Source organism: Phacochoerus africanus, chromosome 15 (genome assembly GCF_016906955.1).
Source record: "Phacochoerus africanus isolate WHEZ1 chromosome 15, ROS_Pafr_v1, whole genome shotgun sequence".
NCBI classification, from domain to species: domain Eukaryota; kingdom Metazoa; phylum Chordata; class Mammalia; order Artiodactyla; family Suidae; genus Phacochoerus; species Phacochoerus africanus.
In genome coordinates this window covers 102131309-102155316 of record NC_062558.1, presented here as the reverse complement: position 1 = coordinate 102155316, position 24008 = coordinate 102131309, and the positions used below count along the sequence as shown (strand labels likewise).

Below are 24008 nucleotides of genomic sequence, written 5' to 3'. Positions count from 1 at the left end.
CAGAAATAGATCCACACACAGATACACAGCCATTTAATTTCAATAAAGGCACCAAAATGATTTAGTGAGGAAAAGAAAGTCTTTCCACCACATAATGCTAAAATAACTAGATAAATGGAGATAAAAAAGAAATCAATCAACCAATCAACCTGGCTTCCCTACAACAACTATACACAAATCTAATTCAAAATGGGTAACATACATAACCATTAAAACAAAAGCTCTAACCATTTCCAGAAGAAAATGTTCAGGAAAACCTTCATAACCTTGGGCTGAGATTCTTAGAGAGGACACACAAAAGAAATCACCATATGAGAAAAAAAAAAAGCTAAATCAGATTTCTTCAAATTAAAAACCTCTACTAATCAAGATACTGATAAAGGATATATATCCATAATGCATAAAATACTCTCACAAATCAAAAATAAGACAACCCTGGAGTTCCCGTCGTGGCGCAGTGGTTAACGAATCCAACTAAGAACTATGAGGTTGTGGGTTCGATTCCTCAGCGGGTTAAGGATCCAGCGTTGCTGTGAGCTGTAGCGTAGGTTGCAGACGTGGCTTGGATCCTGCACTGCTGTGGTTCTGGCATAGGCCGGTGGCTATAGCTCCGGTGGCTATAGCTCCGACTGGACCCCTAGCCTGGGAATCTCCATATGCAGCAGGAGCGGCCCAAGAAATGCCAAAAGACAAAAAAAAAAAAAAAAAAGACAACCCAAATTTTAATGGGGAAAAATGACTTGAAGAAACACTTTACAAAAGAAGGTATAGGAATAGCCAAGAAATACTTGAAAAAGTTCTCATTTAGGAAAATGAAAACTAGAACCACGATAACGTAGTACTATACTAAAATTATAAAATATCAGCAAAGAGGTGGAGCAACTGGAACCTGCATATACTGCTGGTGCTGGGACAGCCATTTTGGAAAACAGTTTCAATTTCTTAATGAAGTTGAATATCTGCTTACCACGTGACTCACAATCACTCCTAAGCATTTACTTATTCAAGAGAAAGGAAAACACAAGTCCAGAGAGTCTCTTGCACATGAATGCTCAGAGAAGCATTATTGTAATGGCCCCCAAATGGAAACCACCCAAATGTTTATCGAATTGTAAATGGAAATGTGGCATATCTGCACAATGAACTACTATTCAGCATTACAAAATAATGAAGTACTGACACATGATGCATGATGAATCTCAAAAACATCATGCTAAGTCAGGGGTCAGCAAATTTCAGAAACAGTTAATATTTTAAGCTCTACAGGCTATACAGTCTGTCACAGCCACTCAATTCTGCCATCATGGTGCAAAAGCAGACCTAGAAAATAAGTATACCAATGAATACGACTGTAATGTTTGAATTACATTCAAAATTACAAAAACAGGCCATTGTTTACTGATCCTTGTGTTATGTGAAAGAAGGCACACACAAAAGACTATGTTATGTATAACTCCATTTATATACTAAGAGGCATTTACCCCTCCCTCTCTTATTTTCTTTATTACAATTAAATCAGCTAAAGTAAGAGAGTCTGGCACATGATGGGATATTAAATAATTATTATTCTTTTATTTCTGTTCCCTATACTCCCCTGTTTCCATGCATCATTCTTTATAAAATGGGTTAGTTCATTTCTCTGAGGCATTAAAATTAACAATTTAATCTGTGATAAACAGACTATAAATGCACTGAAAGTTATACGTGTAAAAAAAGCCTATAGAGACAACACAGCACATAGAGTGGGTAGGGTGGTAGAAGGGCTTTTACTTCTTAAACCCTACTAAGTTAATTCTTTCAAATCTGCATTATTTTTTAAACTAAGGCCTGCAATTCCTAGGGGCATAGTGGAATATTTGACATTTTTGAGGGAACCACAGCAGTACTTGACATATGTTGAACACCATCAACTATTAAACAAGTATAGTTTCAACATTAGATCACACTATTTCTTTTGATGTTATATCTTAGTGAATCTAGATTTTTCCAATGGTTGTTGTGATAAAAAGCAAGTATAACCCCAACACAATGAAGAACAGGAAATGAGGGCAGCAGTGTCTAATTTGATTCCAAATCTTAAGAAGATGTGTGGCACGCTAAAGGCACTTATACAGCCCATTAGTAAATAACCACTGTTATTGAGGAATGAAATTTAAAAAAATTTTTTTTCATTTAAGTTAGGTTTGTTTTGTTTTGTTTTTCCCAAATGGCTACTAGGTAAGGGCATAAATAGTTATTATTTTGTACCTACTATTTGAAAAGGAACTGTTACATCATGATAATCAGCATAATACTTTTCTTGTACTTACCTCAGTGCTTGAAGCGACTAAGGAAAACTCACGAGAGAGGTCAAGCTTAACACCATCAAAATTTATTTCTGAAGGCCTTGCAATTGGGTCAGCACTGAAAACATAGGATGGTCTAGGCATCCCATCTTGATTTAAATTAGATTCCATTCTGCAAAAATAACAGTAATTTACCTTACTAATTTAGCATATAAGCCGTCCATAGTTCAGCCTGCTACTTCTACCCAAATACCTAGATTTCCAAAAGGAAAACATTAGACTATTTCACCTATACATGATGACCCATGGAAAAGACAAAAGACCAAATGATTTACAGATTCTAAATCAAATAATATTGGACACAGTCTACCACTACTATTTATATGATCCAACCTATGGGTAGATTCAACAGAAGAGATTTCATGACTAAAGGTAATCTATAAAGTAAGACAGTATAAAACACTCAGTCTCTGCCTGAAATCCTCTCAGAAAGAAAATAATGAGGCTGGAATAAATGATAACCTTGTTATTTTAGTTATTTAGCATCTTCTGAAGAATGTTATAGACTTTGTAATGCTTTATTTAGCATTTGGGAGTTGAATTCAGTTATCTGGACAATTACTTTCAATTGAATCCTTCCAAATAATCCAAGTAAAAAGTCAAATAACATATGTGAACATATTTAAAACAGTACCTGATACATCACAGGTCTTAAAGTGAACATGGAATAATCATCAGTAAACTATTACAACTAAAACATCAGGTCACTAAATTTAAACTTAGGCGTAACCTTCACTAACAAAATACGAGCATTCAGATATTTACTTAGAATCTACTAGGTGCACAACACCAGGGAGAAATGGAGGAAGCACCCTATTCTTTGAGTACTATGAAATACAGTGACTGCCAACTTAGGTTCCTGGCTCAATGAGGTCATTAGTAATAGGCATCCACAGGCATTAAGTAAATGAGCCAAAGCTGTATACTGGCCCTAGTTTGTTTGCTTCTTCACAGCAGACTGGGAACATTAGTTCAAAAATCCACTGAGATGTCAAACTCAAATTTTTACACAACCATTTGCTTTACATATAGTTTATTTTTAGCCATTTAGAACCCAACTGGCTTATACATCCCATTAAACTGCGCCCACCATCTGCTAGCCAGAGATAAAATCCACGACTATAAAGACCCCAAGCCACTGCTGCCCTTTGGAGTTCTCCGACGAAGGGACTCACTACTGAGCAACATCACATGGACACGGCTCTCTGTCTCATTGTCCAGCCCCTCTCCTAATCCCTTGCCCTCTTCCCCCTCCGGGTGCCAGCCCTTCACTATAGTCTCTTGAAGGTCTCAAGATGCAGGCAACTTCCCGACCATGCAATCCTGTCAAAGTGCTACCCCTGGACAGCTCCTTGTGTATTACTGCCACCTTGTGGTGGTATCTTTTTCCTTGATCAGCCCTGAAACCCCCCAAACTCAATACAACACGGCTGTTTTTGTTTTTCTATTTTTCCTAAATTGCAAAAAGGCTTAAGGAATTATACGTTTACTTTAAAAAAAAAAACCCAGCAAACTACAGGATCAACCAACCATACAATTAAACAACTCTAACATCCTTGCTTTCATTTTAACTGTATCAGTGATGTTATTAAAATGAGAAAATTACTTAATTCAGTTTGACACAATAGTTCAAACATACAATTTATGGGTGAAAAGAAAAAAAAAGGTATATTATAGGATAAAAAATAACCACTGACCTAGAACACGGGGGAAAAGTTTGCAAAAACATGAAAGTACTAAAGAAAAAAAACAGCAAGAGAACTCTGGTCTGCAAGTAAAAGAAAAACATTAACATTGCCTCAATTTACAGTTTATAGAGGATACTGAATATTCCGGCATGCATCCCCTATAGTCTAATAAAACTCTTTTAAAAGCTAAAAAAAGAAAATGAAAGTACTGCCTTGACATTTCATAACTCTAATTTCATGGAAACGCCCAGGAAACTGGAAAGTAAGCTTCATTCTTTGCCTTCAATTAATTTTTGGTTAAAAAAAAGAAAACGCTGATAAATCTCTTATGAAATTACTAAGTTAAAAAGGAATTGAGGAGTTCCCTTTGTGGCTCAGTGGAAACAAATCTGACTGGCATCCATGAGGACACAGGTTCAATCCCTGGTCTCGCTGAGTGGGTTAAGGATCCGGTGTTGCCGTGAGCTGTGGCTGTGGTGTAGGTCACAGATGCAGCTGGGATCCCGAGTTGCTGTGGCTGTGGTGTAGGCAGCAGCTTCAGCTCCCATTCCACCTCTAGCCTAGGAACTTCCATATGCCACGGGAGCAGCCCTAAAAAGAAAAAAAAAAAAAAAAAAGAATTTGAATCCCCCCAAAAAGGTATAGTAATTTGTACTTGCTCATATGCTCAGTTTTCAATGAACAAACTGTCTCTTAACACTTAAAAAATTGTTGAGATGTACTGTCATTGCCTGTACTTCTAGTTAACTTTTACTTATGAGTGGCCTCACTAACTAGACTAGAAACTTCTCGAGGGCAAGGACCTTGTCTTATACTACTCTGTATCCCCTATAACAAATTCAGATAGATGTAGTGATAAAGACTCCCTGCATAGGAGCTTAAACAGTAAAACATAAGATCCTCTATAGAAAAAAAAAAATTGGTCCTACTCTTTCTACTCTTTTAGTGGCGTTATCTTTAGCAACAGCAAGGTTTAAGATCTCATTTCTCGTCCCCATGGCTGAGAAAGCGCATCTTTTATCTTCTCTCTAGTGGGATCTCATGGCTGAAGACGGATGAAAAAGGAAATCTACTACTTAATGAAGTTACTGAATGTCATCCACAAAATATAGCCTCAAAAAAAGTCTTTACAACTAATTGATGAAGTCTCAGGTCTTGCACATCTAATAAAATGTATATATACACTGCTTTGCAGCTTCGGAGTAAACATGCTACCTTGTTTTAAGAACAGAAACTAACCTGAATTTAATTACTCTGGGGATTAAAAACAAGTCACGAGTCACGAAATTTTGTCAACTAGTCTTTCAACAAGGAATATTAGAGAACTGCACCAGGCAGGAATCACGAATCAAAAAGTAGAATGAGATGGGGGAAACTTTTCAAACTGATATATGACAGCAGTCATTGCACGCGCCACACACGCCCCCTTCCGCTTAGCCCAGCAAAGCCCAGCAAGGGCAAACCCCAGGCAACGGCAGCAGCCTAGAAATAGCTGCACTGGTGACCACCACAACACTCCCCTTCCCGCCCCACAAATGAGACCGTGTCGTTTGACGACACGGTCTCATTTGTGGGATTCGGGACACTATATCTGGCAATGGAGGCCTGATCCTCAATAACAGCAGCAATGATAAGAAAAGTATCAATGATTCCAAGTACATAGTGCTTACTATACACATCCGCACTGTTTCTAACAGCTTTACCTATATCACTTTATCCTCATGAAAGCCCGAAGCGGTAGGTTCTAGTATTACTCCCTTTTAACAAGTGAAATTCAGGCCCGGAAAGATTAAAGCTAATAAGCCGCGAAGACGAAATTTAAATCTTAACCGCAGTAAATTGGCTCAACCCTCCAATGAGCACCAAGATCCCTAGGCGTCCTCATCATTCCGCAGCCCAGTTCCAGAGTAAACTCAAAGGCGTCACAAGCCCCGTGGGAAGGTGCTCACACTGCCCGAGGCCTTTCCCCACCTCATCTGGTTTGTACGCAGTCCCCAACGGCCTTCCTCGCACCGTCACCTGCAAACGTGATCCTGCCGGCCCGACCTGCGAGCTGCACTAAGTTATTTTCGTTTTTAAATTCAAACAATGGCGGCCAGGACCCCGCACTGCATGTTGGGAGTAGGCGGAGCTTCGGGAAAGACGCCAGGGAGGCGCCAAGGACTCACGCTACGAGCTTCCTGCCAACTCCCGGGAGAAGCTTTCAAATCTGGGGGCGGGTCTCTGAATGCTGGGCGACCAATGGGCGGAGGCGGAGGGAGAGAGGCCAGTGGGCGGGGTTTCCTGCGGGGCTCCTCGCGCGGGGTTGGGTAGGGCGCTGCCGAACGTACCACCCTCTGTTGGCTGCGCGGCTAGTCTCCAGGTCCATCCTGGAGCAAGTAAAAACGTGGCGAAGGCCGGGAGGTGAGACTGCTGCCACTGCACTTAGCCCCGCGACTCCCTTAGGGACTGGCGGAGGAATGGCGGGCTACTCACTACCCTACTTTGTCCCTGCGGGCCGGAACAGGCTCTGCATCTGGGGAGCCGCTGGGAACGAGAGCTGCAGAGGGTCACTTCCTTCGCTGCATGATCCTACCTGTCGTCCAGAGCGGCACTTGTGGACGAAACAGATTATTCCTAGAATAGATTTTCATAAGCGTTCTTTATTTTTTGGTTTTGATTTTTGCCTTTCTGAAAATATAAACCAGCTACCGCTGAGAGGCGCTGTACTGTGACTATCTTCCTTGCCTAGGCAAGGTCTTTGCCTTGCCCAAAATGTAAGTGCCACCGTATCTTCTCTGCGTCTTTTAAAGTGATCCTCTTCTTTTGAAGCGTGTTATTACGGTCATATAGGAAGTATTTAGGCCGTCTCTCCCTGCTGTACTTCATTTTAAAGAAAAGTAACTGCTAACGTTAATTGTTTACCTTGTGCCGTGCTAAGCGTTTAAAATTGATTGTCCTACTGATCCTGAGAACAACCTGTGAGGTAGGTATTATTATTATGTCTTTTCTATAGATTCCAAGGAAACTGGGTTCATATGGTTAATTTGCTCAAGGACATACATCTATTAATGGTGGAGCTGAGATTTTAAACCCACCCGAATGAATTCAAGCCCCACCCGCTCACATGTGGTCTTTATTTTCGACTCTTATTGGTTGGTAACATTTGCAGAATAGTACCTGGTTTGATGAGCTTACTCTCCTCCTCCTTTTATTCTGTGTTTATATTTCCCATAACCTCCCCCTATCCTCTACAACTTCTCACTGTCTCCTCATTCATTTTGCCTTCTTTCTCCACAAAATAATCATATTTGAGGTGAGCCAGTGTGGAATAAAGATGAGGATTCAGGGCCAGGAATGAAAATGAACAGAGAAAGTAGGTGTGAAAGGGAAGAAAGGAGAAAAGATAAAGTAAAAACTGTGTTTTACGGTTCAGGCTGAAACTTTAGGGACCTCTATGTCAAGGTAAGTCTACCCCTAACTCTGTACTTCCTTCCATGCCTTGTCATGCCTTTATTGCTTTTACTAGTTGTTACTGGTTTCAGCTCTTGAGCCCTCCAGATGCTACATTTATTTATTGTTCAACAAGTATTTATTGAAAACCTGCTATGCTTCAAACACTAGGCTAAGAATTGGTGAAACAGTGGAGGAGAGCTAGCAGAACAGACCCTAACGTTCAAGGAGCTTATAGTCTAATAACTGAGAAAACATTGCAAAAACAAAAAGACAAATAATTGAGAAATTACAGCTGTAATGGAGTTTAAAAAAAAAAAGAAAGGAGTAAGCACTCCAGGCATAGGGAACATAATACCAGGCACAGGGGCAGGACAGATGCAACATCCAGTGGATTCTCTGATTTTTTTTATTCTAGCTCCCAGGAACATTCCACACAGTTAAATGTTTCAGCCTTAAAATACTCTTCATTTGGCTTTTAGGTCGGCAAAATGTTACTCTCTCTTTGTTTACTCTTAACCCCCCTCGCCTCCCAGGTTAGTCTCCTTTTCTGTCTCTTCTACCTAAGATCTAAATTATGGGAATCCTTAGAGCTTGGCCCTGAGCTTCCCCCTCCCCACCAATTTTTCTCTCTACAGTCTTTCTCTTGGCAACCTCACCAACTCCAATGGATTTAAATATCTTTTTTTTTTTTGTCTTTTGCCTTTTCTAGGGCCACTCCCTCGGCATATGGAGGTTCCCAGGCTAGGGGTCTAATCGCCAGAGCCACAGCAATGCGGGATCCAAGCTGAGTCTGCAACCTACACCACAGCTCAAGGCAACACCAGATCCTTAATCCACTGAGCAAGGCCAGGGATCGAACCTGCAACCTCATGGTTCCTCATTGGATTCGTTAACCACTGAGCCACAGCAGGAACTCTGGATTTAAATATCTTTATACCAATGACTACTAAATTCCTTATCCTACTCAGACCTGTGAGCTCCAACCAGGGGCAAATATCTCATTATCCACTTAAGTTCTCCACTTAGAGAGATTGCCAAATTAATATATTAAATATGGATCCTTGATTTTCCTTTCTAGAACCAAAATCCCCTCCTCCCTGATCTCTGACTCAGTAAATGACACCACCATGTATCTACCCAGTTATTCATGAGAAAGAATAATTTTTGAGTCCTCCTTTTCCTTCACCACTCATCCACTTCATAAACACATGTATCTGTTTGTTGTTTTGTGTTAAATGAAATAAATGCTCCTTTCCCTTTTCATTGCTCAGACCATTACAGCATCCCAACTGCTTCAGGTCCTGTCCCCTACGTGGAAGTTCCCAGCGAGGGATTGAACCTGTGTCACAGCCGCAACCCAAGCCACTGCAGTGACAACACCAGATCCTGCCACAAGAGATCCTGAATGAATGAGTTCTCTTCTTTTTTTTTTTTTTTTTTTAACTGCAGCATGCAGAAATTCCCTGGGGCCAAGGATCTAACCTGAGCCACAACAGTGTCAACACCACTGGATTCTTAACCTACTGAGGCAACTCCCAGTGATTATTTCTTAATTAGGGAAAAGATAATTTTACAATATAGAGATTTTTTTATTAGATATACCTTAGTCAAGTGAGGAAACAGCATCAGCAAAAACAGGACAGTCTCTCACCTGGTACTGTTTGTGCCAGAAATATTTAACTTGAATCTCATCAAGAGCAAACAATCAGAAAGGAAAAAGAATGTAGAGTATTTTACAATCAGAAAGGAAAAAGAATGTAGAGTATTTTACAAGACAGCAGACCTAGGCTCTTCAAGAATGTCAGGGTTGGAGTTCCTGCTGTAGCGCAGTGGGTTAAGAATCCGACTGCAGTGGCTTTGGTTACTGCAGAGGCACAGGTTCAATCCTGGGCCAGGCACAGTGGGTTAAAGGATCTCACAGTGTAGTGCAGTGTGGGTTGCAGCTATGGCTCAGATTTTGTCTCTGGTCTGGAGACTTCCATGTGCAGTGAGTGCAACCATTAAAAAAAAAAAGTCAGTGTTAGGGAAAGAGAAAAACAAAAGGTAGACGATTGCTTTAGTCAGGAGACAGATGTTGCTAAGTGAAATTTGGGAATCTTGATTGGTTCATTGATTTTTTTGTAAAAAAGAAACTGCAGAAAATATTTTGTGGACATTTGGGGGAATTTAAATATAGTCTACAGAATAGATGCTATTGAATTAGTCTTAAATTTGGGGCATGTGATAATTTGTGACTGTGTAAAAGAAGGACTTTGTTTTTGGAAGATATTTGCTGTTAACAGCAAAGTGTCACAGTGTTTGCAACTACTTACCTGCAAAAGATTTGGCAAAAAAAAAAAAAAAGAAAGAAAGAAAGAAAGAATGTTAGGGAGAACAAAATTATAGAGAACAGAGAGAAGAAAATACAACAACAAAAAAAGCCAATGTGGCAAGAAGTCAGTAAATTGTGGATCCAGATAAAGGGTATAACGATATACATTGTGTCATTCTTTCAACTTTTAAAAATAGCTTTGAGCTTTTCTAAAAAGAAGAAGGAAAAAAAATGCTGATTCTTTACAGTGACTTACCAGGCTCTGCAGGATCAGGCAGCAGCCAGTCTCACTCCTCTCTTAACTTTGTGCAATGAGGTGATCTGCTCTGGGTACCTCGAACACACCAGATTCCCCAGCCTATATGAACCTTTACATGGCTTCCCTCCACCTAAATTCTCTTCTCCCCATTTATCATGTGGCTCACTTGTCTTCCTCCTTTAGATCTTATCTATCTTGTTACCTTCTTAGAGAAGACTTTCTCTCTCCCTTATCCCAAATTATCCTCTTTTTTAATTTGCAGGCTCAATTCCACTTGCATACATATTACAACCAACAATTATTATATTTTATAATAATTATTATAGGTCTGGTTTTTGTTGTCATTGTTGTTTTCCCACCTCCTAAAAGGTAAGTGCCCTGAGTACAAGAATTGTGTTTCTCTTAGTCACTGATGCATACTCGATGACTCCATAAATACATGGTGATCAGAGAGATACTTGCTGAACAGTGAATGATGACTGGTGTGGCTGGGATGGAGACTTTGGACAGGGATGGGCCAAGGCCAGATCCTACAAGACTTAGCTAAGTTACTGATTTGGGTCCTTATTCTAAGAACAATGAGAAACCAATGGACTGTTTTAAGCATGAGCACAATACTGTACAATTTGCCTTTGTGTTTTGAAAAGGTTAATCTCCTGGAGCAGAGAAGAGAGGCAGCCAAGAAGAATGCTGATGAACCAGTTAGGAGACTCTTGCAGCCATCACAGCAAGAGATGATGTTAATGTGATCCTGGGAGAAGGCCCAGCAAATGCAGAAAACTGGTCAGATTCCAGAGGTATTTTTTCCTACGTTTTCCATTTCAGCACCAGCCAACGTGTCTTCCTTTAGAAGCACAGAGCTCACTTGACTGGGAGATGCTTAAGATTTAGTCCCCATTCCTAATAATTCCATCTGTCCCCTTGAAGTAAACATTAGCATAAAATGAAAAAATTGCTAAGTTTCATCAAGCTGATTTCACAGCCTCTATTGGTAGTAATAACTAACTTTCTGTGTGCCAGATACTATTCTAAGCACTTTAAACTCATTCAATCCTGGATACCCTATGAAGTATTTTGTTATTAGTATCTCACATTTAACATAGCAGAAAGCTGAAACATGGCTCTTGTGAGGAATAGTAGAGGTATATACTACATGGAGGTGTTGGGTTTAATGAAAGTAATATTTGTATTTATAAAAGTGCCTGGCACATGTTAAATAATAACTTTTTATATAAAGAGTGAACAGTGGAATTGGAATTGGAATCTAGGTAGCTTGGCTCTAGAGTCTGTGCAGTTAACCATTGTATTCTACTGCCTCTTAATGTTTGGACTGAACACTCCCGGAATTCTATTAAAAGAAGACTGAGCACCTCATTGCTGCTACAAAGCCACCTCCAAATGCAGGACTAATATAGTTAGTTTTTCAATCCAAAAACTGAGTATGGGGAATTCCCATTGTGGCTCAGCAGTAATGAGCCCAACTAATATCCATGAGGATGTGGGTTTAACCCCTGGACCCAATCAGTGAGTTAAGGATCTGGCGTTGCCTCAGCTGTAGTGTACGTTGCAGACATGGCTCAGATCTGGCGTGGCTGTGGCATAGGCTGGCAGCTCCAGCTCCAATTCGAACTCTAACCTGTGAACTTCCATAAGTGTTTGCATCATTTATTTTCTTGCCAGTAAAATAGATGGACCTATTTGAAATTTTTTAATGGGCACACAGTTTTTAGGTGCATCTTACATGGTTTTTTTTATTTGTTTGATCTTTTCAGGGCCGCACCCACAGTATATGGAAGTTCCTAGGCTAGGGGTTGAATTGGAGCTGCAGCTGCCAGCCACAGTCACAGCCACAACAACTCGGGATCCGAGCCGTGTTTGTGACCTACACCACAGCTCAGGCAAGGCTGGATCCTTAACCCACTGAGTGAGGCCAGAGATCGAACCCGCATCATTGTGGATACTAGCCGGGTTTGTTACTGCTGAGCCACAATGGGAACTCCCACTTTTTATTTATTTATTTATTTATTTATTTATTAAATAGCATGTTTTGCTTTGGTTCTAGTAACAGAAGCCTGCAAATCCAATATTTCCTTAAAGACTTTCGTCTTGAGGTCATCTACACAGTTGCTAGGGCTTGGAATGATGTCAATAAGGCAAATCTAACTAATGTTGGCATAGACTTTGGGCTACAATGATATTTCAAAACGACCTGGCCAGTGATGATTTTGAAGGATTTAGAGACTCTGGTTGAAAAGAAAATGATATCAAAACTCATTACTTAAAAAAAAAAACAACCTCATAATTTATGCCAAAAGCTTATCAGCCAAAAGTATAAAGAAGTTGGAAGAAGCAGACATTGAAGAAAGACTGAACACTAATGATGATGCCTTTGTTGTATGTACTTTGAGTGATGGGGAGATTGCTGAGATGGTGTTAAGTATAGATCATTATGAAGATGGTGATAATAATGATGATACCATTATGGGCACAGGTGAAAAAAATCTCTACTGACCAAATGGTGAAAATGTGGGGCTGATTAATTGCCAGCCTTGAACTATGTGCGTTTATTAGTGAGCAAGAGACCATGGCAATTTGCTCACTTAAAGAGAAACTGCTTAGCCAGAGGCTGTGTTGAGGAGACCAGTGACACTGAGGCAAGTCTTTAAAAAGGCCCCTGTAGGAGTTCCCATCATGGTTCAGTGGTTGACGAGTCCAACTAGGGACCATGAGGTTGTGGGTTCGATCCCTGGCCTTGCAATCAGTGGGTTAAGGATCTGGCATTGCCATGAACTGTGGTGTAGGTTGCAGACGAGGCTCAGATCCTGAGTTGCTGTGGCTCTGGCACTGGCTGGCAGCTTTGGCTCCGATTCGACCCCTAGTCTGGGAACCTCCATATGCCGCGGGAGGGGCCCAAGACATGGCAAAAAGACAAAAAAAAATAATAATAATAAAATAAAAAAACAAAAAGGCCCCTGTAGCAGTGCTTCTTCATCACTGGAGAATCCTGTTTCTGGCTTATCATCAGGTGTTCAGCTCCAGCCTGGTGTCATAGACAATGGTAATAGCAGTATCATCTCTTTAAGATTCTAAAGCAACCAGAAGTCATATTTATTGCATGTTTGTGTGTTACAGATTCATTTTTATCAATATAAGTTTTTGTTTGTTTGTTTGTTTTTAGGACTGTACCCGCATATGGAGGTTCCCAGGCTAGGGGTCGAATTGGAGCTGCAGCTGCCAGCCTTTACCACAGCCATAGTAACACAGGATCCAGCACATGGCAATACCAGATCCTTAACCCACTGAGCGAGGCCAGGGATTGAACCCTCAACCTCATGGTTCCTAGTCAGATTTGTTTCTGCTGAGCCACGATGGGAACTCTTTTTTTGTGGGTGTGTTTTTTAGGGTCACACCCACAGCATATGGATGTTCCCAGGCTAGAGGTCAAATTGGAGCTGCAGCTGCCAGCCTCGGCTGCAACCATGGCAACTCAGGATCCGAACCACGTCTGCAACCTATGCCACGGCTCATAGCAATGCCAGATCCTTAACCCACCAAGTGAGGCCAGGGATCAAACCTTTGTCCTCATGGATACTAGTCGGGTTTGTTAACCACTGAGCCGTGATGGGAACTCCTCATCAGTATGTTTTAAATCTTACTGAAAACTTTCCTTAGAAATAAGAAGCTTGGGAGTTCCCGTCGTGGCGCAGTGGTTAACGAATCCAACTAGGAACCATGAGGTTGCGGGTTCGGTCCCTGCCCTTGCTCAGTGGGTTGAGGATATGGCCTTGCCATGAGCTGTGATGTAGGTTGCAGACACGGCTCAGATCCCATGTTGCTGTGGCTCTGGCGTAGGCCAGTGGCTACAGCTCCGATTTGACCCCTAGCATGGGAACCTCCATATGCCACGGGAGTGGCCCAAAGAAATAGCAAAAAGACAAAAAAAAAAAAAAAGAAATAAGAAGCTTGGAGTTCCCATCCTTGCTCGGTGGTAATGAATCCGACTAGTATCCATGAAGACATGAGTTTGATCCCTGGCCTCACTCAGAGAGTTAAGGATCCGGCATTGCTGTGAGCTGTGGTGTAGGCCCACAGCTACAACTCCAGTTCAGCCCCATAGCCTGGGAACTTCCTTATGCCATGGTTGAGGCCCTAAAACTCCAAAAAAAAAAAAGGAAATAAGAAGCTTTATCACAAGTAACAAAAGAAATAAGAAATTTGAAGCTTATTATAGTATATAGTTATCCTGCTATTCCACTTACCAATAGATTTATTTATAAGCAAAGCTGATGTTATTTATGGTCTTCATTTCACAGATTTTTCTGCGGAAACATTAATGTGTTCCATACCCATTTGTAGTTTTACAAAATCTGTAGTATGTGTACCATATTCTACAGAATTCCAATTTCTTTTTTAAATTTAAAAAAAAAAAAAAAAAAACCCTCACTTTCAAAACACATCTGGCCCCCAGGGCTTTAGATAACAGATTGTGGACTTACCTTAGAGATGTGTTGTAAAGACCCCATGAAAATAGTCAATGTAAAAGTCTTGGCACAAAGTAAATGTTCATTTAATGTGATTTCTATTATTATTGTTATTATTTATCACTATTGCATTCCTAAGAGAAAATGTTGGACAGGATCTTTTTGACATGGAAGGTAATAAATTGACAACATAGGTAATAATAAGCATTCTTCAAATTTTATCACCCTAGTAAATGCTTTGGCAATGTGCTGCTGAAAATATGTATAGAATATTGCCCTAATCTTCGTCTAAGATGGGAAACATTTCCTAAACCAAAGGATAGAAAATGCTACAATAAGCTACGTTGCATATTTATAAAATATATGTACCTCCAGTTAGCCCTTATTTTATTCATCAGAGAAATATAATGAATTGCTTATCTGTTGGTTAACCATTCCCTCAGCTCCCTCTGCCATAAGCACCACATAAACAATAATTTAATCTCCCTAGTGAGCAAGGATTTATTCTTTACTCTGTGTATAACATCGTTTGCTATCATAAGGCCTTGGACATAGCTGAATAAATAAAACTGACGTTCTGTTTTATAAATAAAGCTATTGTTAGCCTGTTGAATATGAATGGCTTCCCTCAAGCCTGGTCTCCCTTCGTTTTGGTTTTTCAGTAGTGTTTGTGCACTTAAAATGTAAGATTTATTGCTTTTCTCTCATAAAGGCGTACAAAGTTATTGTAGAAAATATGGAAAATATGATTTGTCAAGAAGAAAATTAACTCACTCCTAATTTTATAACCAGTCATAATCACTCTTTACCTTTGTTTGCTTTAAAAGCTATCTATGGTGCTAAATTATAAGCCCTTTGTGGATAGTAACCATGTCCATTCATTCCTCTTCTCTACTCTGTCCTCAGCATCCACAGTAGCAGGCATATAACTGATTTAAAGAAGACACATACTGGGAGTTCCCACTGTGGCTCAGTGGTAACGAAGCCAACTCATATCCATGAAGACATGAGTTCGATCCCTGGCCTCGCTCCTTGGATTAAGGATCCAACGTTGCTGTGAGCTGTGGTATAAGTCGCAGACATGGCTTGGATCTAGCAGTGCTGTGGGGGAAAAAAAAAGACACATACTCACACTCAGAGATCAAGTATATTCACAGGGGTTTTTTTAGTCAGATTATTTTTAGTTAGCACCGTATTGTGAGCATTTCAGTATTTGTGAGCAATTCCTGTTTGACTTGACAGAATCTGCTTTTCTATACTGCATCTGCATTCAGCTTATCCTCTTTTCTTCTGAGACCTCTATTTCATAGCCCTGGGGAAATGTTATCCTGTAGCCCCTCTACCAGAGCAGTCTTCCTTTCTCTGTTGTCCTCGCCACTCGCCATCAGCCCTGACCCTCTCATTTCCCATTAGCTCATGCCCTACCTCCCTGCGAGCCGCCCTAAGGGGCAGTAAACCTTCACCATCATGTGGACTTATATGTAACCTGACTGGTAATTGGTTCCCATTCTCCACTCAGCACTATTCCTGGATTGAGCTGAAGTTGTGCGGGAGAAGCATAGCATGGAAGGGAGACAGAGTATCGGAGGAGAGAAAAACAGCACCAACTCCATCTTGGTAAGTAGGGGTGTGAGGGGTCGGTTCTGTGTCCTTAGTATTACCCGTTTCAGTCTCAGAATCAGTCGTTAAAGTAGGTGTAAACTAACTGGGAGAGGCGTGGAGCTACTGAATTGCCCTGAAGTCTCAGGCAAGCACATGATTAAATGTCTGCCCCACATTGTCACTGCAGTGGCTCAGGTCCCTTCTGTGGCATGGGTTCAGTCCCTAGCCTAAGAACTTCCACATGCCATTAGGGTGGCCAAAAAATAATGATAATAATAAAATAAAAGTCTACCCCTTGATAATTAAGCAAAAATGAACAGCCAGCTCCCAGGTGACACTAATCTTGGAATTGTGAGCCAGGCCCTAGGGACCAACCTTATGTAAAACTTCTTTGGACTCTATTCCCATGCTTTGTCAGGGCTTTTCTATAATTTTTATAAAATTCATTATAGATCTCCTTCCTCTCCCAAATAATACGCTTTATGTTAGCTATTAATTTCTTTATCTAGGGATAATTTTTAAAGTGTCATCTATCTTTAGTTTTCTGAAATGTTCCCATCAAGTGTCTAGATGTGACTGAGTGGTTTTGTTTGTTTTTCCATTCATTGTAAGCAGCACTCATGGGCTCCTTTCATTGGAGGCATCATGCCTCATTATTGATGAGATATTTTCTTCGCTGTTTTTTAAAATATTTCCTCTCCTCCGTTCCCTCATTCTTTCCTTCTGGCACTCCTTTTCATTTTTCTTCAAATGTTTGCTAATTCTTGGCTGTCTTATGTTTGCTGTATATCTGAGTGCTTATCCATTCATTGTTTCTGCTCCTTGTGGTCATAGGGGAGAGGCAGAACATGCTCCCAGACTGAGAGGACCCATAGCTCACCTTCTTCTTTCCAGGGTACATATGCCTCTTGGTTACTCCCCTGCTCGTAATCCCCAGGTTGTCCCATTGGAATTGCCTTTGCTGTTTGCTGCGTGGCAGAGATGTAAGGAAGAGAAGGGGACCTACCTGATTGTTCCTACTGCTATAGCACTTCCCAGATCACAATGTAGGTTTGGGACTGCTTCCTGCCCCCATTTCCACTTTACCCAAGCTTGGAGCAGAACTGAAACTTGTCTCACAATTTACAGGTGCTCTCTTCATTAAAGTTTGGCAGTGGGTCCCTCATTCATTGTTATCCCAGTCCTACTTCCCGTCCTTCAGCAGTTCCGGCAGAATTTTTGATCTGTTTAGAGCAACTCATCTTGTAAGTCAGTATGATCTTCAGATATCTATATGTCTCTATCTATCTAAATAGCTCTCTCTCTTTCCTTTACGTTAGTTTTAGGATTTAGATCAGGAGGGGAAGGCTGGATGAACATGTATTTGTTTACATTGCTATTTTGATCCAATAGCTCTGTAGAAGTGTTCAGACATTTTTAAGAGACATACTGCTTTTCAAGCAAAATATCATGTCAAGGATCACTTGACCTAGGTGAAGCAGAGGAAGCAGCCCTGCATGTGAACTCGTTGGTCTCCCTTTGGTTCTTCATTGCAGCTCCTGAGACCCTCCATGGATCTTAGAACTCTGCAGAGCAGGTTAAAAACCACTGGCAAGATGTGTAGTCCAGGAATGTCCGGCCCATAATAAGGTCTTAATAAATACTAGCAATCATCATGGATAAAGAAGATGTGGTGTGTGTATGTATAAACAATGGAGTACTATTTGGCCATAAAAAGGGGTGAGATTTTGCCATTTGCAACAACATAGATGGACCTGAAGGATCTTATGCTTAGTGAAGTAAGTCCCTTCATGGCTCAGCGGAAATGAATCTGACAAGCATCCATGAGGACGCAGGTTTGATCCCTGGCCTCACTCAGTGGGTTAAGGATCCGGTGTTGCTGTGAGCTGTGGTGTAGGCTGCAGATGAGGCTTGGATCCCACATTGCTGTGGCTGTGGTGTAGGCTAGGGGCTACAGCTCCCATTCAACCCCTAGCCTGGGAACCTCCATGTGCTACAGATGTGGCCTTTAAAAAAAAAAAAAAAAAAAAGGCTAAGTCAGACAAAAACTGTATGTTATCACTTTTATGTGGGATCCAAAAAATAAAACAAATTAATGAATATAATAAAAGGAAACAGACTCACAGATATAGAGAACAAACTAGTGGTTACCAGTGAGGAGAACGATGGGGGCAAGGATAAGATAGGGGTAGAAGATTAAGAAATACAAACTACTTTGTATAAAAGAAGCTACAGGATACATTATACAGCACAGGGAATATAGCCAGTATAACATAACTGTAAATGGAGTATAACCTTTAAAAATCGTGAATACTGTACACCTGAAACTTATATAATATTGTAAATCAACTTTACCTCAGTTAAAAAGTCCCCAATTGATAGACCCAAAAAAAGTAGCTGTCCTTATTATTACTATTAAAAATATTGCCTCTCTGCCATCTCTAGTCCAAGGTCTTCCCTAGGTCCTAATACCATTCATTCTGACAGTCCTGTCTTAGAGAGAAGGGGAAAAAAAATTTAGAGAATCAGCAGCAACTGAGAACCTAGTAATAATTCGCAAGCACTCTCCTGCCATCTGTAGTCCAAGGCCTTCCCTAGGTCCTGATACCATTCATTCTGACATTCCTGTCTTGGAAAGAAGGGGGAAAAAAATTTAGAGAATCAGTAGCAATTGAGAACCTAGTAAATATTCCCAAGCACACTCCTGGGCCCTCACTTGTTAACCTGGCTTAATCCTTACAATGACCTGATAAGGCCAGTGTTTGATCTCTAAGATATGATGAAGAAATAGAGGCTCAGACAGACCTAGCAGGGGTGTGCACAAATTCAAATGAGTTTTTAAAAAATGTCCAGTTATTTTATTTTCTGAAATTTAATTAAAACTAACTCCTAGCATGATTCCACTGGAATGGCAGGAAATGACATCTCAGCCATTCCAGGGCTTCCCTCACAGGATTTGACTCAAGATTCTGGGTCTTGCCAGAGCGCTAACACATAGAGCAGGCCTTTCTGGTCCTCTCTTCCCTCTGCATAAGGATCTTCAGGTTGCCCATTTTCTGTGCTAGTGAGTTTCCTCTGGATTGAGCCACCCTGTGGCTTCTCTGTGACCTGCAGTGTCAAAGATCTCTGAGGGGTTGGGTTATCTGAAGGTACACCTCCCCACACGGCCATCCTCTCTAAGCACTAGCTTCCTCCTCTGGCCACTGCACTGAGGCCACTCAGCTCACAGGAAGCCTCTCACCCCCAGGCCCCCTTTTTTAGTGCAGGTCTGTTTGTCTCTTCCTTCTTACTGCCCTCAGAAAGTCTCCCTTTCTCCTCTTCTGAGAACATACCAAAGAATACAGCAGTTTTTAAACTTTAACAAGATAAAAACTACTCCATGGAAATGTCTGCTTTCCTTGAGGCAAGAACATACGACTGGTCTTCTGCCGAGAAAGGGAGTGATGAGCACAGGGTATGGAGAATATGAAAAGTTGATTTTCAGTAAGTTTTCCTACCACAAAAGTTAAGTCACCGATTGATCCAAAGCCCCTTAGTCCTAAGTAAGAGGCAGACCTACACCGCCCAACTGGGTGAAGCATGGGAGGACAAGCTCCGGTCACTGTGGGGCAGGTGGTCCTGGGCATTGGGAAGCAGCAGCTTCAGACTCTAGGTCAGAGCAGCCCTGTAACCACTCTGATGGAGACTGCAAGCGGATGAGATCCAGGGGCTTGAGTTCCCTGGATCTCATCTGTTTGCATTCTGAACCCAGTCCTCTCACACGGGGACATTCCATCATCTTACATTAGGCAAACACAGTGTGTCCCAAGGACAGAATCTAAATTATTCTAATCTTGGAATTCCCCGTGTGTATGTTTATGTCAACTGTGCTCACCAGAAACAGAATGACAACACTGTTGAAGAGTATTTAAATGGAACAAACCCAGGCACCCTCTCAGATTTTAATACATGCATTAAGGGGGAATTAAAATGAAATGACTTTGTACACATAAATGTGCTTTCAGATTTTTGAATGATATCCCTTTGAACAGTAGTTTCATGTTTTCAGTTGGAAGACTTCTTTTTTTTTTAATTTATATTTTGCTTTTTTTGTTAGGGCTGTACCCTCAGCACATGGAAGTTCCCAGGCTAGGGGTCACATCAGAGCTACAGCTGCTGGCCTACGCCACAGCCACAGCAACGTGGGATCCAAGCCATGTCTGCGACCTACACCACAGCTCACGGCAATGCCAGATCCTTAACCCACTGAGCGAGGTCAGGGTTAGAACCCACAACCCCATGGTTCCTAGTTGGATTCGCCTCTGCTGCGCCACGACGGGAACTCTGGGAGACTTCTTTTTATCCTTTTTCAAACAACCAAGAATTTCGTTTTGTTCTAAATTAATTTACTTGCAGTGCTAATGAGAATTTTTGTTATTACTCAGAAAGAAAATTTTAAATGGGCAAGTAGTTAAGTCGCAGAGAAAACGGAGCCACTTAATTTTGGATCTATCTTTATTTTTTATGTTTCAGTAGTATTTTTATATTGATCTCAGCTGTCAAAAACACATTAAAAATAAATCAGGGATGTGGGAGGTGGTGTAATTCCTCTGAACAGCCAAAATAGTGGTTATAATATTTATGTTTTCATAAGTGAGACCTTGGAGCCATAGTTTCTGTGTTTACCCCAGTTCACTTTTACCTTACTAAACATTTTAGATGTATCATAAATTACGAAAAAAAAATTCAAGAAAACACAAGTTCAATGAGAAACTCTCCTGAAGATCCACCACCCACCTACCACTGTTAACCTGTTTAACATTTTCATAGGTTTCTTTTGAGGTGTTTTCCTATACATATGTTTCAATTCCCCGCTATTCTTACTCTTAATTTTTTTTTATAGTTACTCTTTTTTTACTTTTACTTATTATTATAAAATAAATATTTCCCCCATTTAAAAATTAGACTGTCAAGAGTTCCTGTTGTGGCTCAGCAGTTAACGAATCTGACTAGCATCCATGAAGACACAGGTTTGATCCCTGGCCTCACTCAGTGGGTTAAGGATCTGCTGTTGCCATGAGCTGTGGGGTAGGTGACAGATGCAGCTCGGATCTGGCGTTGCTGTGGCTGTGGTAGAGGCCGGTGGCCACAGCTCTGATTAGCTTCCATATGCTGTGGGTGTGGCCCTAAAAAGTGAAAAAATAAATAAAAATTAGACTCTTCATAAGCCTTTTTATGGCTAATGGTCTGTCATGTGGTTGCATTACAGTTCACTTAACTAGCTCCCTATTATTGGACACAGAAGAGATTATCTTCCAGAAAATCCATTCCTCTGGATCCTATACCTTCCCTTAATTGTGGCAGTGTCAGGGGCTTCTGGATGCCACAAAATAAATATCTTCTTAGAGTAATCAATTTTCCACAAAACTGGAAGAGGGAATTTATTCTAAGATAAACCCAACCCAGACATTATAAAATAAAACTAGAGGAGTTACCTCGTGGCACAGCAGGTTAAGGATCTGATGTTACTGAAGCAGCTTGTGTACTACAGCAGCATGGGTTAGATCCCCAGAACGTCCGTATGCCATGGGTGTGGCCAAAAAAATTTTTAAAGGGAAGGAAGGAAGAAAGAATATAACTAGAAATGTATATAAATTTTTAAGATAAAGCAGGAATTTTTTTCCCCCTTTGGCTGTGCCTGAAACGTGTAGAAGTTCCCAAGCCAGAGATCAAATGAGCTGCTGCAGTGACAACACCGGGTCCTTAAACTGCTGTGCCACAAGGGAACTCCAGGAAAAGATTTTTGAAAATTAAATGAAATGTGATAGCAGACAAAATTATTTTGTTAACATTTGTGAAATGTCATCCCAACCTGCATTGGTAGAACTATGTGACAGTCTTTTGTGATTCATACAATATTTGTCTTTTTGTGACTAGCCTATTTCACTTAGCATAATGTCCATAAGGTTCATCCATGTTTTAGCTTGTGACAAGATTTCCTTTTTTAAGGATGAATAATAATACTCCTTTTTATGTAAACCAAATTTTGTTTATGCATTCATCCATTGGTAGACATTCGGATTGCTTCTACCACTTGGTTATTGTGAATAGTTCTGTCATGAACATAGGTATGCAAATATCTCTCTGAGATCCTGCATTCAACTTCTTTGAATATATAGCCAGTGGTAGGATTGCTGGATTCTCTGATGGTTCTACTTTTAATATTTTAAGGAACCTCCACATTATTTTCCAAAGCAGTAAAGCCCATTTAAAATGGAAGAAGACATGCAAAGAAATATCCTATTTGTCGAGGGTCATGTTGGACCAGAACTCCTGATTCACAAACAATAGGGGAGCTCCCTTTGTGGTTCAGTGGTTAACGAATCCGACTTGGAACCATGAGGTTGCGGGTTCAATCCCTGGCCTCGCTCAGTAGGTTAAGGATCCAGCATTGCCAGTGAGCTGTGGTGTAGGTCGCAGACGCGGCTCGGATCCCATGTTGCTGTGGCTCTGGCGTAGGCCAATGGCTACAGCTCCGATTAGACCCCTAGCCTAGGAAACTTCATATGCCACTGGAGCAGCCCTAGAAAAGGCAAAAAAAAAGACCAAAAAACCAAACAAACAATAGGAATTCACTTCCCCAGTTTCAGTTGTGCCTATTCCTTTCCCTGACAAGTCCCTGATTTTGTTCAAGTATCTGTTATTTCTTCAGAAGACCCATGCCTCAAAGGAATTTAACCTCATTCCCAGGTTTGGAGTGTATCTTGCTTACTCTAAACCACTCACAGTAATCCCATCAACTTGCCGTTGAACAGTTTAGGAACTCAGACTTCAGTCGTCCAGAGTACAGCTCTCCCTTGGAGAGTTGTTGGTAGAGGAGTGGGAATGTGACCTAAGTTGGCTCAGTCAGACTGGAGGGAAAGGTTTCTGTGTACAGTGGGTGAAAGCTTTTCCTTTTCTCCTATAGAACATGAACCAAGAAAGGTATGTCCCCATTTGTTCTTGTGAGCTATTTGTTAACAATGTTTTGCCTGAAGACAAAACCGATACGCAAAGGAAGACTGAACCAAAAGAATATCAAAGGAATGGAGTGGAGCCCTTTTTGAGCTCTGGACTGTCTTTTAAGAGACTTCTTCACCATGTGTTAGTCTGAGCTGTGTTTTCTATTGCTTGCAGCCTGAAGCATCCTACCTGACATAACTCTCCTCTGCTGTTCAGGAACCTTACGGGGAAAGTTTGAGAATCACCTGCCCATCTTACAATTCTGAGGTTTCACTACTCCTGCTGCATTTCCTCTTTACCCTTTGGCTGGTCAATGTCATCTTCCCACAACCAATCTGGGGATGTTGAGCCTCAGGACATTCTAAAATCTGAGAGAAGTTTCCATTCTGTAGCTGAAGGAGAGATGAGGAATGGGGTTATTCCTCCTGCCAGGATATGGCCTTTGATTAGATCTAATCTGGAAGAGGAGAGGTTGTGCCCTGGTGGTGACTTTGAAGAGAATGGAGTTCTAGGCTACCGCTAACCCATACGGTGAATTAGAAAACAAATGTCCTTCCCAAGACACTTCACTTCCATATGATGGTAAACTGACCCAATACATTGATTTTGTTAGCAAAAAACAGTTTTCTTTCATTTGCCAGGAAATTGTCATAATGCATATACAAATGTATGTTATCTAGGGTATAAATTTTTCTCTCTTAGATCTGGCACCATTGAGCATGGCACCATCTGAACAAAGGAACGTGACAGCCTATTAGAGAACATAGAATGCAGGGCAGATGCAAAAGCTGGTGGAGATGTACTTGCAGTCCATTTATCTGTAGCTCACATATGCTAATGATAAGTAAACCTTTAACAGGTGAACTGGGTGGATAAGGGTTTTTTAATTTTTCATTTTAAAATAAT

At 40.9% G+C, this 24008-nt stretch overlaps 2 protein-coding genes across 9 annotated transcripts in view; one reads left to right on the top strand and one right to left on the bottom strand.

The window, feature by feature from the left end:
• Nucleotides 1-6125, bottom strand: part of KIF20B (kinesin family member 20B) — a 76096-nt gene extending 69971 nt beyond the window's left edge. For 5 of the 6 annotated variants that reach the window (XM_047761537.1, XM_047761536.1, XM_047761532.1 and 2 more), the window contains exons 1-2: nt 6005-6114; nt 2310-2457 (exon numbers count right to left, since the gene is read on the bottom strand). In XM_047761537.1, coding sequence (XP_047617493.1) covers nt 2310-2457; nt 6005-6009 — 153 coding nt within the window. In that variant the 5' untranslated portion in view covers nt 6010-6114. Of the gene's footprint in view, nt 1-2309; nt 2458-6004 lie in introns of all 6 variants that reach the window. The other variant, XM_047761533.1, reaches the window with a different exon arrangement.
• Nucleotides 6126-6356: 231 nt separating this feature from the next.
• Nucleotides 6357-24008, top strand: part of PANK1 (pantothenate kinase 1) — a 102006-nt gene continuing 84354 nt past the window's right edge. The window contains exons 1-3 of one of the 3 annotated variants that reach the window (XM_047762720.1): nt 6357-6789; nt 10686-10835; nt 16039-16136. The gene's annotated coding sequence lies outside the window, so the exon portion shown is untranslated. Of the gene's footprint in view, nt 6790-6867; nt 6999-10685; nt 10836-15555; nt 15576-16038; nt 16137-24008 lie in introns of those variants that run through there. The other 2 variants (XM_047762721.1, XM_047762722.1) reach the window with 2 other exon arrangements.